Source organism: Salvia hispanica, chromosome 5 (genome assembly GCF_023119035.1).
Source record: "Salvia hispanica cultivar TCC Black 2014 chromosome 5, UniMelb_Shisp_WGS_1.0, whole genome shotgun sequence".
Taxonomy (NCBI): domain Eukaryota; kingdom Viridiplantae; phylum Streptophyta; class Magnoliopsida; order Lamiales; family Lamiaceae; genus Salvia; species Salvia hispanica.
The window spans coordinates 36887223-36904773 of record NC_062969.1 but is presented as its reverse complement, the minus strand read 5'-3'; the positions used below and the strand labels follow the sequence as shown (position 1 = coordinate 36904773).

General features: G+C 35.2%; 2 protein-coding genes and 1 long non-coding RNA gene across 4 annotated transcripts; 1 reads left to right on the top strand and 2 right to left on the bottom strand.

Annotated features, from left to right (window-relative positions):
* Positions 1–4291: 4291 nt before the first annotated feature.
* Positions 4292–5503, bottom strand: LOC125186323. The gene is made up of 2 exons (XR_007170415.1): positions 5341–5503; positions 4292–4766 (listed from the first exon to the last, which is right to left on the bottom strand). It is a non-coding gene; the product is annotated as an uncharacterized LOC125186323 (long non-coding RNA).
* A 3345-nt stretch (positions 5504–8848) lies between these two features.
* LOC125186259 (ALA-interacting subunit 1-like) lies at positions 8849–12883 on the top strand. The gene is made up of 8 exons (XM_048082612.1): positions 8849–9263; positions 10268–10326; positions 10436–10510; positions 10601–10714; positions 10798–10868; positions 11276–11576; positions 12075–12364; positions 12634–12883. Exons 1-8 carry the CDS (start codon positions 9185–9187, stop codon positions 12686–12688), a joined length of 1044 nt encoding a protein of 347 aa, XP_047938569.1. The 5' UTR covers positions 8849–9184; the 3' UTR covers positions 12689–12883.
* Positions 12884–13215: 332 nt separating this feature from the next.
* On the bottom strand, positions 13216–16029 carry LOC125186258 (inosine-5'-monophosphate dehydrogenase 2). Of its 2 annotated transcripts, XM_048082610.1 has the most exons (4): positions 14857–16024; positions 14589–14768; positions 13479–13736; positions 13216–13385 (listed from the first exon to the last, which is right to left on the bottom strand). In XM_048082610.1, exons 1-4 carry the CDS (start codon positions 15862–15864, stop codon positions 13314–13316), a joined length of 1518 nt encoding a protein of 505 aa, XP_047938567.1. In that variant the 5' UTR covers positions 15865–16024; the 3' UTR covers positions 13216–13313. The 2 variants fall into 2 exon arrangements, with proteins under 2 accessions (XP_047938567.1, XP_047938568.1); XM_048082611.1 differs by lacking the exon at positions 13216–13385 and having other exon boundaries at positions 13723–13804; positions 14857–16029.
* Between the last annotated feature and the right edge of the window lie 1522 nt (positions 16030–17551).

Genomic DNA, 17551 nt, shown 5'->3' with positions numbered 1-17551 from the left:
TGGTGGAACGGACATGATTCTATAACAAAATAGGGAAATACATTAATGATCATAAATTTTAAATAAATTCTTCACATATGGTAGTTGTTAAATTGCTTTCAAATTTCAGTGCATGTATTGTATAAGGATTTCAAATCATTGTGACATCATCTTTCGAAACAAACTAACAGAAATCTAAATTTTTTCCAAAAAAAGTCTATTTTATAAGAGGCACCACACCAACCTAACTTTTCTCGTTACATTGTTAAAGGTTGTATCGCCAACCCCAGGTACCCCCCACTCCCGGCTACTCAGTAGCCCACTAGAGGGGAGAGTTCAACACACTGTCTCACCATAGACCCACCTCCACAAAGGCCAAGTCTCACCAGAGACCCACCTCCACAAAGGCCTCACGTTTGTGCCCGAGAGGTGGCAGTCTCCTCACGGTGGTAGTGGGATTCGAACACCCGCTCATTGTTACAGATCTCCACCTCTGGAGCCAACTGAGCTAGCCTGTACGGACTACCAACCTAACTTTTCTTTACATGAGACAATCCATAATTCCATATAAATTGTTTAGGTGGAGATTTGAAATACGAATGGATGATGAATCAAATAGAGTTCTTCACATCGTGGTATTAGTATGCTTATGTAATTTATGTTTGTATATAGTATTTGACTACTAGGGACGTTTTATTTTCACATTTGAATATTTTTTTTTATTTCTATTACTTTGATTTCTTACAATTTTAAATTAAACATAGCTCAAAATATAAATACTACTACAAAAATTTGGAATATTAAACTCCAATGCTTCAAAAACTTCTGATCCGTTTAGATAAATATTCCATTCTTTTCAATAATCATGATGTGTTTTTTCTGGCGTCCCAAATATCTTAGTTTATTTATTTTTCCTAGCTGTATTTATCACTCATATACCTTTTGATAATATTTATTGCTCAAATACTCTTACATTATAATTTAATATTACATACCAAAACTGAGTTATGCTTCCTCTCTCCGTTCCTAAAAAATACTAACTTAGTTTTGATAGTTAACACTACAAATTAAAATGCATAAGAAAAAAAATGATTGAAGTAGTGCTAATTAGAAATGACATTTATATTAATAACATGATGGTAATAAGTGGTGGGCTACATGTTAGTAAACATATTATATGCATGATGCTATCGAAGTGTGAGAAAGTTTATATGACTAATTTTGATGGATGGATTAAAATAAGTAACTATGATTATTTTTGTGAACGGGTTTATTAAAAAGGAGAAAGTGATAAACTAACTATCCTATACAACATTTTTTTGAATGAGAATTAGTTCTCGATGGTTTACACTGCATCGAATTGTCGTCAGTTCAATGAGTGCACTAGCACCATCAAAGTGAATGGCGAAAATTCCTAAAAATGAACAATTTATTCAATCATTTTAACTTCATTAAATACGCATATATAGTACTTTTAGACGGCTTGATTACTGAATTAAATATAACCAGAATTGATGAATTCGAATCTGAGTGTTTCTAGTTAAGACCATTGCACAATATTTGCCTAATTAAATTTTACAAATTATTGCATAAAATTAAATGAAATGTTACAGACAGTACTAAAAATAACTTTAATTTAGATTCCACCTACCCCGTCATTTTCTTCAAAAACTCCCACTTGTAGTAGGAATATTATTATGAATATTAACTCGGGGGCACACTATGGTGACACCAATGTTAAAGTGACAATGTAACACCATTATCAACCGTTGGATCTCTTATATAGAAGGCTTAGATTGGATTGTAGAAATAGACCACAGATTGCTTGGTGGTGAATAATGTGTTGCTTTGCAGGGTAATTTTGTCTTTTTAGTGGAATTAAATTTGAATATGGAACGAAAAATCCCGGTTATTTTGGGGGCTAACGCACGCCCACTACGTGAGAAACTGAATCGGTTCTCTCTCCAAATCTCCCAGTCCGATCATTTATCGATTTATTCCAATCTATCATCCACCGATTTTTTTCATGAATTTAAACAAACCCTAGTCTACTGCTGCTCTCACCAAAACTCAATGCCAGCGTTATGTGGTTTTCTTCTTTTTCGTGTGGGATTCCCCCATCAGTTGTTACTCCCAAAATCGGCGACTGTAGTTTGCTGGTTTGCATTATCGGTTAGTATGAATGCTTAGTGATTGTCCTCTTCATTTTTATTTTCCTACGTTTTTTCACCACGATTAATCCAAAATTCTGGTTTGCATTATCTTGTTCTGTGTTTTGGTTTTGTTAAGTCCATGAAATTTCTGGATTAAATTTACAAGAATCGGTTTTTGCTATGTTCTATGTAGTTTTTTTGCGTGCTCACAGATTTCCCCGTTGATTCGGTTTCATGGAAATATTTTTTTTTCTAATTGAAGATTGAACTTTTTGCTTACTCTAGAGTTAGATAATGCTTGGTACGTTGGTAGACCATGTTTTCTAAAAATTGGTTACAGATTGCTGGTTAAGATTGATTTGTTTGCTTACTCTAGTGTTACAGAATGCTTGGTTTGTTGTTCGAACTTGTTTTTTTAGAAGTGGTTCGACCATGTTTGCTAGCTCTAAAATTGGTTACTAGGTCTTTTTTTATGCTCTATTCTATGTTTTTTTTTTTGCTTGTTTACAGATGTCTGAGTTGATTCGGTTTAATTAGGTTTTTTTTTTGTTTGCTGATAGAACATTGATATTTTGCTTACTCTAGAGTTAGATAATGCTTGGTCTGCTGTTGCACAATGTTTTCTAAAAATTGGTTGTCAATTGTTGATTGAACATTGATGTTTTGCTTATTCTAGAGTTAGATAAAGCTTGGTCTTCTGTTGCACAATATTTTCTAAAAAGTGGTTGCCGATTGCTGATCAAGATTGATATTTTGCGTACTCCAGAGTTAGATAATGCTTTGTCTTTTGACCTTGCTTCGTTCTTTGTTGTTGATTGCTTGGGTGTGAGCTCATTTTACACATTTGCTTATGACTGAATAGTTGCTTGTTGTAAGGCTATTAAACGCTTGAGCTCATGTCAGTTCACTATTAGCTTGGTTGTCAGCGCACTATTTGCTTGTTCTAGAATTAGAACATGCTTGGTCTCACGTTAGAAACTGTGTATACTAATTGATGAAGCATTGCTCATTCTAGATTTAGTAAATGCTTGGTTGCTTACCGAGTGAAGAACTCATTCTGTAATTCTATGTTGTTGTTTGCTTAGGTGGTATTTCATTTTATATGTTTGCTTATGTATGTATCACCATTTGCTTGTGTGCAATTGTCATATGGTTTATCTTAAATTAGTTTTTGGTGTGATTAATTTGTTTTTTTTGTAAAGCAACAGAGGAGTAAACTTTTGCCATGGTTAGAAATACCAAGGCTATCAAAGAGGGAAGCCAAATGACAGCTGCTGAATCATCTCGCAATATGGCAGAACAAGATGATGGAACATGGAAGAAATCTGATGAAGACGAAGGTCATTGATTACATGATGGAACAAGGTCATTAATTACATGATGAACAGCAACAAGATACATGGAAGAAGCACGAAAAAATGGAAACGTTGATGTTGAAAAGATGGTGGCAAATTTCCACAAACCTTGAATGCTAAATGACATTGATTGTGAAAAGTGACGATTACTTTATTCTGATTTGAATTTGTTTTGAATATTGGTTTGTTTTGGTTTAAGTTTTTTTTGGTTTTAAAATTTTGTTATTTGTTGTTCTGTTTTTTTCTTTACGGAGAAATATGTTTGAATACTTGAAATTAGGAAAGCAAAATAAGGTAATGCTATGCCAACCAAGCAAATGCATAAACATAATCAATAATTAAATTAAATGTAACCAAGCATTTGGTTATAAGTGCAGTAACATTCTACTAACAAAAGTATTCATTCGCGTCTACCGGCAACTAAAGCGATATTAACACACAATCCCATATATCCAAGCAGTCATGAACATAAACAAGCAATAAATTGAATGTATCCAAGCAATCTAAGCATATCCAGAATAGCATTACAAATATAGCATGTCCATCTGTAATTACTTCAATTCGAATAGTTCTTGATGTACTTTCATAATTAACATAGAGTTAGCATTGCAACTGCCTTGGATTTATAAGTTTATTTCCGTTGGCTATGTTTATGGATTTGCTTGGTTTGCAAAACATAAATTTATTTTGCTTGCATATATCAAAGTGTTAACATATTTTTCAATACGGAAAAAAGCACAACCAACCAAAAATTAGTATATACTCCACAAATAAGCAAATTTAAATGGCCAACCAAGCAATACATAAACTTGAAATAAAGCAGCTAATATTCACCATCCAAAGCGGAAAACCAAATTCTAAAACCAAGCAATCCGTAAACCAAAACAAAGCAATATTCTGAACACATCCAAATCAAAACAAAGTTATTGCCATTTTTATAAAACAATGACAGTCACCATTCAAGGTTTGGGGAACTCTGCCACCATCTTTTCAACATCAACGGGTCCCTTCTTCTGTGCCTCTTCAAGGTGGTCGTCTGCGCTTTTTAATGAATCCTTCACGTGCATGAATGTGATCCATTTCAATCCCATACTTCAACCCTTCCCTGTTGCACACAATATATTGCCAAGTAACACACTCACGTGAAAATTTGGTTCCATGTTTCCGTGTGTCGATTCACAAGCATAAGCATCATAGAAAGCAATTTCCTTGTCCAAGGTGTCGCATTTCTTGCCAAAGAATGGTTTTAATTTGTCATCGCAATCGGGCACACAAGGAACTGCGTAGGATATAGAATAAGTTTTAGCTACAAATGAGGCAAGCAATACATGGTATTCAGTCAAGCGCACATGCGATGCAAAATCTGAATTAAAGCACAACAAGCACTGCCATGCAAACATAGAAGCAATACAGTATTTAAAGCGCTGCATTTGGTCATCTAGTACTAATTTTAGGAAAGCAAGCAAGGATATTTTAACAACAATCAAATGCAAATGGAGCCCAACAATTAAGCAACCCACCATATTTAACCAAGCAACGAAATTTTTAACTAAGCAACACAACATGCTTAATCAAGCAATCAGGCATAACTAAGCAACACAACATGCTTAGCCAAGCAATATAGCATAACAAATCAAATTCGTGAATTTGATGACAAATTCATAAACTTCATCAAATTCGTGAACTCCCTGACAAATTCATAAATTTCATTTACGAGTTCAACTAGGAAGATGCATATTCGGTAGTCCACATATCAAATTCGTGAATTGAGTTCAGGTATAAAAAATTCACAACTATACGATTGCATAAAAATAATCACAAATCGAAAACCAATAAACTGTGAATACACTAACCATCTTCAAAATTAGTGAAATGAATATCGGCAGGAACTTCTTCTCCATGGATTGACTACTGACTGAAGATTGAAGAAAAAATCACGGAGAACAGAATGCAAATGGCACAGAAGATAAAAAGAATTGCAGAGACTGAATATAGCGGTGGCAGTTTTTGGCTAAAGATTTGATAGATTAATGCTGAAAATAGAAGAAAGAGAGAAGGAAGAGAAAGACCGTAATTGGCGTGAAGAGAGAAACGGCTGGAATTGTTATTCCCAGTTATAGCCTTTTGCATTTTTTAAATTAATTTTTTAAGAAAATTGAGTCTGCCAAGTGTCACTTTAAAATTGCATCTCTTGCCAAATCTAACGCCTCAGATTGGTGGTACGGTGTCACCCAAAATAGCGTTGTCATTTTAGCATTTCCCTATTAACTCGAGTAGCTTCGGTATTTGAGTTCATCTCTCGTGAATATTCATTTTTGGCAATCTTCTACAACTTGAATGAGCACTTTCAAACCTATATTTATGCAGCATGTTTCGGATCTTTAGGTAAGAAAAAATCAAAATATATGAAGTGGGTTCGAAGAAGAGAAGAAATAAGATACCAAAAGCTGTCATTAACAAAGATGATGAAGCCTAGTGGTTGCACTAAGAGTTTTTTAATGAGATTTTTGTAATTGTTTTAGTTTTAATTGACAAATGAGTGAACCAAATGAGTGAACCATGGTATTCCTTCAGGTCCAGCTATTAAAGATCGAGTAAAGAGTTAAATCGTTGAAGCTCCAATTGCCAAGGAGCCACTATGTTTGTACCTTGGCTACCCTTTTAAAGTTGGGTATACTCGATACACAACACACACCAAATCATTTAATCCAGATTTATAAAGGGGGTACTGGGTATTTGATACATGATAACATGAAGATGTATCGATACACAACACACACCAAATCATTTTATCCAGATTTATAAATGGGGGTATTGGGTACTTGATACATGATAACATGAAGATGTATCGGGTCAGCTTCGGGTATACTTGACACCCATGCCGGTTTTACAACCATATCCCCTTGACATCATAGTTTCCCTAGGCCTATATAGAAATAAAGAATTAAAATTCAATACGCATTCATTTAATTAAATCCTACAACAAGCTAGATTGCAATCGTACATACATAGAAATAAACATTGCACATGATTTCTAAGGGAGAACAATTAATTAAAACTTACACACCTTAGATTGATCTCGATTGATTAGAAGATGACTTGCACTTAGCCGTATGTAGAATTTTCAATTCAACTTTAAATATTGTGACATATTTCGCACAAAATTAATTCTTAGTTTTTGAATGAATAATTAAATTTTAAGAAGAGTAAAGGCCAGATGTGGTCCCTAACATATGACCGTTTTATCAATTTGGTCCTTAACATTATCTTTTTGATTATTTGGTCCCTCACAAATAAACTCGGATCCGAATCGGTCCTCACTTAATAGAACCGTCAAAAAATAGACTATGACCGCAATTTGACTATATTAAATTACCAATGGTAATTAGTTATACCTAATTATAATTCTTTTCCTATTAGCAAAATTGGAAAAAAGATAGTATCAGTTGCAAAATGAAATAAATAATTTGTAATTTAATAGGAATTAAGAATTATAATTAGGTATAATTAATTACCATTAGTAATTTAATATAGTCAAATTGCAATCACCGTCTATTTTTTGACGGTTGTGTTCAGTGAGGGCCGATTTGGGTCCGAGTTTATTTGTGAGGGACCAAAAAATCAAAATGATAATGTTAAGGACCAAATTGATAAAACGGTCATATATTAAGGACCATATTTGGCCTTTACACTTTTAAGAATCTAGACTAGAACTTATAAAGATACTGAAAAAAAACATGTTTTGTTTAGAGAAGTGAAATATTGGTGTGTATGTGTGAATAATGTATGAGGCGAATAATGTATGTTGTGTGCTATGCGCCGTCTTCATTCTTCCTTTTATTATTATCCTTAATTTTTCAGATCCTGAGTCCCAAGAGGTTTGGACAGGACTCTTGTTATGATTTCTCCAGTAATTTAATCATTTAATTTAGTTCATGTTTTATAGGATATTAATAGAGGTATGACCCATAATTTCTTGAATCATTGGCCTTACTTATTGAGGAAGATGATTTTCAATTATTTCTATTCAGAGGGAATTTTGCTTATTTTCATTTATATCTATTGATCTCGTTCAAGTTTTTAGCAGATTATTGACCACGAAATAACAATGAATGATATTGTTGGAATATGTCAAAAGATACTAATATGGATTCCCAATACATGTTGGAGAAGGATTTGAATATTGACATTCGGTAGAAATCGCATATGTAGTTTTCACATGTAAACAACTTGTGCAATTTTCATAAAATTGACTTAACTTTCACCAAAGGACTCTGATTAAACACAAGATATGCACGCAAAGTTCTTTAGAAAATGAGAAGTTTTATTAGGGGCCGATAGCACAAAAATTGTTTAATCTATCAAATCATGATAAAAAATTTGTTTATGGGATTTAGGCAAAAGGTTTCTTCATCAAAATAACCAATTGATATATAATTAGATAAAAACAAATAAAACTAGTCCAAAAACCAAGTTGATCAGGCTAAATTAACCTCTAAACTCACGAAAAATACGAATTTATCGACGCTACGCAAGAATAGTTTGAAAAAAATCAAATTTCAAAATGTTATAGTAATATACTACTATTATATCATATCTTCAGTCTTGAAATCACAAACTTGACCTTCTCCGACAATTTTAGCTTCATTGCATCAAAGTATCGATTATTCTATTTTGTACTATTTCAATACTGTCTTCAAAAAATCAATAGTATCTAAGTTTCGGGATATTTTTTTGCTTTGATTTTCAATAAAGTTTATGATACTTATAAAATTTTTAATGAAAGTTTGTGATCCCTTAACTTGTAGTAGGACATTTAATGGCTTTTACACGAATAGCTATTTCACTCAAACCATCTTCAAAGGTACTCTAAAACCTAAAATAGGATAGGTATTTAGCTTCAACAGTACTCAAAAATCAATCTCATTTTTTTTGTTTTTGAGAAAAAAATACCTATCTTTAGGTTTACATTAAACCAAAACCTAAAAAATTTTCAAATTTTATGAGTAAAAAGGACATAATTTAGAGAATATTCTTTTAAGTTTGAGTTTAGTGTAAATAGTTGGAGTAAAATCAATATTTAGTGTGACATTTACACTAAAATAGGTTTGAGTTTAATGGAATGGTTGGAGGTGCTCTCATTTGTGGAGAGAGTTCGCAAGAGAGTTCGCAAATCCATATCGACATTTGAACTTGCTTTAATTGGCGTGTGCCATAGCATTCCCTCAACTAAACAATCGTTATTAAATGTAATTACAACCTTGTCGATGATTACCAAATAAAGGGCGTTCCTCAAATTTGACTTTCTATGTCCATCAACGCTTTCTCTTGCAGTCGCCATCTTGACTAGAGAGCCAAGACGAGCTTGCCGTCCCCATTTACGAAAAAGACGCATCGCGGAATTTTCTAGCTGTGCGTCTGTGAATATTTTCTCTCTTTCTACCGTGAGGAAGAATTTTCAAAGTCAAAGAGGAAGAAAGTGTGTTCCAATAATAACACAGCAGCAGCTTCCCCCGAATATCCCCCACCCTCTCTATGATCGCCTAATCTTCTTTAATTATCTTCCCCAAACCCCTTCTTTGATTTTAATTTTTTTTTCACTTTCCAAATTCCAACATTTTCCATTCTTTTCTTCAAATCTCTTCTTCTTTTAATCTTTGCGACTTAAAAGTAGAGAAGAAAGACTCTTGTGAAGTGATGAACGCGTCGTCAAGCGCTGCAGGAGCTGGATCGGCCGATTCGACTGCACCTAGAAGGAATTCCAAGCGTCCAAAGTGTATATTTCTTTACCTACTACACCTTCTTCTGTTTTAATTGGATAATGTATGTTGACTTATCTGTTTATTGAATGTAAGACGTATAGGGTTTATCTGTTATTAGGTTTTTAGTCTTTGATTTCCAGAATTCAAAGAGTAAAGGGGTTTTGTCTTGTTTCTCGACTCATGGCATGTATACACATCATTTCATTTTGAATTCAATTATGACTTGTCAAGCTATGTTAAATTTCCAGATGTTATTTGTCTTCAGTGATATTGAAATACATCAAAAATCATTCAGTTGAGTCACATGTTTATGGGCTGAAGAAGGGATAAGTTAAGATGTGATCTCGATTCCTAGCAAATGCAGATGTCAACGGCTTCTTCATTGTTTAGTTTTCACAGTGAATCTGATTCTTAGGATTCTCCCTCGCCCCAGCCCCCAAGATATAGTTCCAGATCCTTTTAGGGACTTTAGATGGAACAAAAAGGCCATATCTGAGGACTTCTCTGTGATACACATTGCTAATTGCTTCTAGGATCCAAGTTGTGGAGGGGCATTTGGGAAAGAAGCAAATGAATAAAGTTTCCTATTAACAACATGGTTCTTTTCATGAATTAATGCATGTTAGCATTTCATAATAATATGGTCTTTGTTTCCCATAAAACTTTCCTAAAACTAATAGATTTTTTTCCTAATAAGATTAGATGATGGTTTCCTGATCGAGTTTAGCATGGTTAATGGGTTTCGTTCTCAGTCTCTCATGTTTATTCCCTCATTATTCTTAAAGTGATCAATACTAATGCAGGTGTGATTTGATTTTCATATCCACTTATCTGCTCCCTGTTTATGTGTTTTTCGTGTTCATTAATGATATTTATGTATTTTCTAGTCTCATGTTATTAACCATTCTTTTATTTGAGCATTTCCGAATGTGTAAAACCAGTTCTTACAAGTTACAACCATCTGGCAACGAGCTTTAGTTCGACTTTAAGTGGGTTTGTCTAATAATTGTTTCTTCAGATTCAAGGTTTACTCAACAGGAGCTTCCAGCATGCAAACCGATACTTACTCCTAAATGGGTAAATGCTTCTGGTTTTGCTGCACATTCTTTTGATATTGTCTGCATATATAGAATATTTTTCTAATAATGGCGGATGGCCTTTCTCCTCCTTTTACTCTTGGATGCAGGTGATCGGAACATTCTTGCTTGTTAGTGTTATCTTTATTCCCATTGGTGCCGTATCCCTCTTTGCCTCTCGAGATGTATGCTTCAAATTCACAGTAATTTATTTTTATATTGTCCATCACTTCATTTCAGTATGCTTTACTGACAAAATTCCTTATGTTTGGCAGGTTGTAGAAATTGTTGATCGGTATGAAACGGATTGTATTCCCCAAACTTCGAGAAATGACAAGGTTGGATTTATTCAAAGCAATCAAAGCAAAATTTGCCAAAGAACTCTCAGGGTGAGTCCACTCTTCAGCATGCATTGTTTTTCCATATGAAACACAAAAGATCATGGTTTGACTATTCCATCAATTTATTTCAGGTTCCAAAGAATATGAAGCAGCCGATTTATGTATATTACCAGCTCGACAATTTCTATCAAAACCATCGGAGGTATATAGTGTGTTATCCCTATTGTGTGCCAATTTCTCGCTACATATGTGATTTCCATTGATTCTCTACCATTTGGTCACCTTTGGCAGAATGGTTTTGCTGTGGTTTCTTCGTCGGAGTGACATTTAAATGGAGCTATAGGATTTGCATATAAGATTTTTATTTCAAAAGTTACCAGACAAATTTTAAGAGAATAAAAGCTCTTGATAAATGCATAAATAAGCTGTTTAAAACACCTTATAACGCCAAACAAACTTCCTTTAAATTTTACATCCGTTTTCGTAATGTGATATGAAACAAGATGCCATCCATTATCCTCAGTGGTCCTATAATTTGATATTTACTTGTCACTCTGTCATCATTGGTGCCTGTAATGCTTATAAATAATGCTTCAATGGATTTGATAGATATGTGAAGAGCCGAAGTGATCAGCAGCTGAGGAATAATGGAAGTCTGCAGGAGACAGATGCCTGTAAGCCTGAGGACACCACACCTGATAGGGCGCCTATTGTTCCCTGCGGTCTTATAGCATGGAGTCTGTTTAATGATACTTATGAATTTACTCGAAATAACCAACAACTTAATGTGAACAAGAGAGGAATCTCGTGGAAGAGTGATAGGGAACACAAATTTGGTAAAGATGTATTCCCAAGAAATTTTCAGAATGGAACCCTGAAAGGTGGGGCCACTCTTAATCCAAATATATCAGTAAGCTTCTCATCTTTTACATTAGCATGTAACTTTAATGCATATACCAAAAATGGCTCATCCTGCATTTAAGTTGAGAATATTACATCCATCTTGCTTGTAATTACAATTATTCTTTTTGTACTTCTTTTCCTTTTGACTGCTCAATAATTATATGAAAACATATCAGATGTGCAACTCATTAAACTGTTAATTCTTTTATCAACGGCACAGTTTTCAGGTAGACATAATGCCATTAAAATGTTTTTGCAATCCCAAAATAAGTTATTTCTCCTATCCTCGTCATCTTCCAAATTACAAAATCTGTATCTTACAAAAGTAGTCCTCAATATGTAGTCTATCTTGTGTTGGTTTGTAATACAATGTACCGAGATCTTGATTTCTCACCATAATATCACCAACACTTTTTTACTATCAGAGTTTGTTACTGCTTCCTAGAGACTTTGGTTTCAATTGCTTTTGACTGATCTCTCTTGTGAATGTGATGCCATGTTACAGTTGAGCGAGCAGGAGGACCTCATTGTTTGGATGCGAACTGCTGCACTTCCTACTTTCAGGAAATTGTATGGGAAAATAGAAGTTGATCTTCAACGTGATGAGCTCATAAACGTGACATTGGAGAACAATTACAATACTTACAGTTTCAGTGGCAAGAAGAAACTAGTTCTTTCTACCACAAGCTGGCTAGGGGGAAAGAATGATTTTGTTGGTATTGCATATCTCACTGTTGGTGGACTATGCTTTTTCCTGGCCTTGGTTTTCCTACTTATTTATCTAATTAAACCAAGGTGTGATCTTCTGCCCTATCTGTGATAATCATAACATCTGCCCTATCTGCATTAATTGTAGTATCATACAAACGTGATGCGATTTTTTTGTTATTTATATTTCATTCAAGTAAGTGATCTATCAAGGAGGTTCATAATTCCTGTATGAGCATATAACATGTCTGCTCATTTTTGCATGGTAGTTATGATTTTTTAGACATTGTTGTTGAACTTCTCCAATATCCATTTCTTTATCATTCTTCCATTTCACATTGATCTATATGTTTCAGGCAACTTGGAGATCCTTCTTATTTGTCATGGAACCGGAACCCGAGCGGTCACTAAAGTTATAGCTGATATTTGCTATCAAAATCTGATAGAGCCTTGGATCTCTAGACCAGTTAGCTTTGGGCAAGATGTGTGTATAAACCTGGATAAGAGCCGTTTGGAACATTTGATGCATATACGTTGTATGAGTTGAATTTATGCTAGTCATGTAAATCTACCCAATTCTATTTATCGATTGTCTTGTTTATTCCATCTACATATGTCGAAGAAGGATTACAGCCGAGACCCCTATACTATAACTTCATACAAGTGAGTCTATGTAACATGCTTGGTAGTATATACTAGAAGACCAAAATGTGTTACATTTTGGTTTTCTAACACGAGAGCAATTAATGCGGTTAATTCATCAACCCATTCTTCGAGGATTCCACCCCCAAATATGTAGGACTTTTTAAGACAAAAATGTATGATTTTCAACTAATTGCTGCTTGCCATCATTTTTTGCAACGAAGTACAAAGAAAATGAAAGCATTTTAGACATGGAAAACCAAGGCAAGAGATGATCTATTCGACAAGTATGAAGCTGATGCGCAAGTAACAACCTTTAAATAAAACATCTTTCAAAGTAACAGATAAACGTGATGGTACGTTACAAGTTTGGCATTGGATGTCAGATCAAAATTTAAAAGGATTTCTTCTCATAAGAGACCAACCCATGGATCCCGCCTTCAACTTGGGCTGCCCCAGTTCTTACCTGTAGCAGTAAGTTGAACAAATCATTCATTTTACATATTCATAAATATGAAAGTTTTGAGAAAAATAGAGGGGACAAGGACTATATGCTAACCTCTAGCCTTAGCACGCCGGACTGCAGGAGGTCATTAGCGGACTGTAGGGAGGAGGCACCAAGATCCTGGAATCCCTGTTTCACAGCTTGCATTGTGTAGGGTATGAACTTCAGCACAGACCCTTTATCAGCCACTGCTCCAACTACACCCTGAGCTATTTTCAGCTTTGCTGTATCACCTAAGTATCGGGAATCACTCCCTTTCGTCATTGCTTCAAGGGATCCCATACCTCTGTATTTTTTCACTCGCCGACCACTCTAAATACAAACGAGAACAGGATCTCCACTTAATGATTTATCATCCAGATTAGTAAGAACAAGTTTTCCTAAAAATCATGTTGATATATGTTTTAAGCTTAGCGTTTTATAAAGATAGAACTAAATCACAGAGAAATGAGATCAAGATTAGCTTGTATGGATGCCATGTCTACATAAGCAAGCCTTCTCGTGGCCTAATATCTCTGTTAAGCCATTCAGAAACATATTCTTACATACTATATTACTCCTTATATAGTATATACTAGGTATATGATATGCATCGATATATACAAATCACTGTATATGATAAATATGTGCAAGAGCATGTGTAAGTAATCCCGTGCAGATGCATTGCAACTCGTATCAACATTGAAACTTCACAATAAACCACGAAAATATTAAGTTAAAATAAGTAATTTTCAGCTGCAGATTTCCAGCCCAACAGGCAAGAAAACGCACAATGTGTGTGTGTGTATTTTAGGCGTGAGTGTGTAGAGAGAATTAAACAGAGGCTTAAAAATGAGTGCAGAGAGCGATTATTTTCACAGCAATGGGGGAAAGAGTGGTGAATTAAAATCTTGAAAAGGGTTAAATAAGTCATAAGCAACAATGTCTCTCAATAGATTTCCAAACCAAACACCTGTAACCTCACACTTTCAAATAATTAGATTTGCAACCAAACATAAAATAAATGAAACAAAGCTATCCACAAATGCAAGAAAAACCCACTAACAATAGCTTCATGTTAGTCACAAACAAGTTCATCAAACATTCAATGAAACTTCAAAATAAACCTTGCAATATAGTATTAGTTAAATTAAGTAGTAATTTTAAAGCAGCTTTTAGCTTTACCTGATATTCGTAAATACCAGGAGCTTCATTACTTCCAGCTAAAAAGCTACCCATCATCACAGTTGATGCCCCTAAGGTTAAAGCTTTCACAATGTGCCCCGAGTTTGATATTCCACCATCGGCAATTACAGGCACAGAACTCGCAGCCGCAATTGATGCAACCTTATAAACTGCTGTTGCCTGAAAATTCAAAACATCACAAATTAAGAAATGCTAGATTTTGACAACACTAGTAATCAGATAACAACACAGCGAACTTATGAATTACCTGTCCACGCCCAACCGCACATACTTCTTGAGTGGTGCAAATGGAACCCGACCCCATACCAACTCTCAATCCATCCACCCCTGTCTGAATCAAGTTCTGCGCCTGATAGGCCGTCACAACATTCCCACCAATCACATCCAGCTCAGGATACTTGTTCTTCACATGCTTGATCATCTCAATCTGATAGATTGAATTTCCTTGAGAACTATCAAGAACCACCACATTAATCCCGGCCTTCACCAGGTGCTCTAACCTCTCCTTGTCCGACTCTCGAGTCCCGACTGCAGCCCCCACCAAGAAACTCCCGTCAGGCGCCAATGACGGCAGCCCCAGCTTCGGGAACCCCTTAATCCTCTCCACATCTTCACTAGTAACTAAGTTAACAATTTCTCCTACCCCTTCCCCGTTATCCCTCGCCAATGGCACAAATTCAGTGTTATCCTTGGCCAAATATCCCGCAATATCCTCAAAGCTATAACTAGTTGGGACAGTAATCGATGACTTCGTCATGTACTCAGAAACCCTAGCTTCCTTATCATCCGATTTATCCCAATCAGATTTCTTCACAAAACCTAAAAATTTCGACCTCTGGCTCCCTGACTCGGTAACGAAAATGCAGGGAGCGGAGCAGAACTCGTCGGCGGACAAAATTGAATCCGACGGAGACTTAAATACAAGCTCATAGCTAAAAGGAATTTTATGCGATTTAGCTTGGCGAATTAGCGAAGCCTGATTAGAAGTGGGGGTGTTATAGTGTACGATACCAATACCTCCAAGTGAAGCCATGGCGGTGGCCATGGAAGATTCAGTGACCGTGTCCATTGGAGAAGAGACACATGGTATAGCTAGGGCGACACGGCGGCTGAGCTTGGTGGAGAGAGAAACGGCGTCGGTGGGGAAGTCGATGTAGTGGGGGAGGAAGATGACGTCGTCGTATGTGTAGGAGTATCCCTGGTTGAACAGCTTTGAGGCCGGAAATCCATCATCGATGAGTTGCGCGCCGTCCATTTCAGAGGAATCTACTCTTCAACTTTATATTTTACAGTATGAGCGTTGGGGAGTTGAACATGCGGTCGCTGCTCGGAGAAGCAGCGGCGCGGTGGAGAAGTAGGGTACACTAGTTGCAGAGGATGCTGCTTAAACGGAACAGGAGAGAAAAAAATTGCAGACGATAATTATTATAGTTAAAATATAGGGATAATTATACCTTACATACAAAAAGTTTGACGGACGTTTCAACTGAGTATAAAATATTTTAATTTAATAAATATCCTAAATTAGTGTTTAAATTAGTACATTTCGTCTAAAAATCATTAACATTATTATTTTTTTTTATTTTTCATCTTTTCGACTGTAAAATTAGCTACAAATATTAGCTGAAAGTTAAATGTGATTTCATTGCTTGATAAAATGCCCATATGAAAATGCATAAGGTATTATTTAAAAAAATAATATCATATTTTTTACGGCATAATTTTAGAAAAAAATAAAAAAAAATAAGGATGTTAGTGATTTTTAGACGGAATGTACTAATTTGAAATATTAATCAAATTTTTTTATGATATTTATTAACTTAAAACATTTTATACGTAATTGAAACATTGATGAAACATTTTGTATTGTAAATTGTAATTACTCCTAAAATATAAGAGGATAACCACAAAATAAGTGAGGTTTTTTTATTAAAATATCTAATTATTTAGGTATATTAGATTAATCAAGAAGATTTTGATTTGGATTAAATTTAAATTAGTATGACAAGTTACCATATTTATTTTAATTTAATATATAGTAATTAGCTTGTAGTACTTCATAGAGTGAACGGCATAAAAGGATCCTAACATTTTGACTTGTTGCACCGGAGACTCCTAACAAAAAAAAAAAAAACTCACCACAGTGGTCTAACAAAACATACAATTACAAACCACGTTTTTTCGGACGATAACACCCTTAGGCCCTTAAAGGGCATTCTCGTCCAAAATGTCATGTCTTCTCTTTCTCTTTCTCGTCCAATTGCTCCAGCATTCTCGTCCAGCATGCTCTGCAACATGCAGACACCCTACTAATGATATGACCCAAAATGTCATGTCTTCTCTTTCTCTTCCCTCCAATTCACTTTCACTCTTTTCGCTCTCTCATCTCACTCCACTCCATTTCAAGGTTTTCACTCCTCATTCAATTTCTACCTCTTTCCTATGGAGAGTAAGGCGGTTATGGAGAACTCTACTACTAGTGCTTCGCTGCCCCAAACCGACTCGTCTCTTCCTCTTTCTATGGAGAGTAAAGCGGCTACGGAGAACTCTGTCGTGCTTCGCTGCTCCCATCCAACTCGATTCTTGATAGAATTTCTGAGGCTGCTGACACCATCAATCATGATATGTTTGCCCGAGATTACTTCGATCTGCTGGCTAAATATGAGTCGGTGATTTTCGAGGCCGCCCTTGAACTTCACAACTTCATGTTGACCGTACTCAAGGAGAAGCTCGCTAAGAAGCTTAAGTTGAACAATGACTGACTACTTTTTCAAATTATATTTTCTTATCAGAATTTTTTCGTATTTTTAATGAATCAATTATGCGTTATACTTCCGTCCCAAGATATTAGACCCTTATTCTTTTTTGGGGTGTCCCAACATATTTGAGTCATTTTTATTTATGGTAAAAATTTCTTTTACTACCAACTCCACTTACACCAC

Bases quoted from the DNA above. Each gene is read 5' to 3' on its own strand.
- LOC125186258 (XM_048082610.1), bottom strand. From the start codon at position 15,864: ATGGACGGCGCGCAACTCATCGATGATGGATTTCCGGCCTCAAAGCTG. The intron at 13,737-14,588 runs GTAAAGCTAAAA...GTTTGTATTTAG, and splicing joins CTGGTATTTACGAATATCAG to AGTGGTCGGCGAGTGAAAAA. The intron at 13,386-13,478 runs GTTAGCATATAG...TTACTGCTACAG, and splicing joins CCGGCGTGCTAAGGCTAGAG to GTAAGAACTGGGGCAGCCCA.
- LOC125186259 (XM_048082612.1), top strand. From the start codon at position 9,185: ATGAACGCGTCGTCAAGCGCTGCAGGAGCTGGATCGGCCGATTCGACT. The intron at 10,327-10,435 runs GTAAATGCTTCT...TCTTGGATGCAG, and splicing joins CGATACTTACTCCTAAATGG to GTGATCGGAACATTCTTGCT. The intron at 11,577-12,074 runs GTAAGCTTCTCA...GCCATGTTACAG, and splicing joins CTCTTAATCCAAATATATCA to TTGAGCGAGCAGGAGGACCT.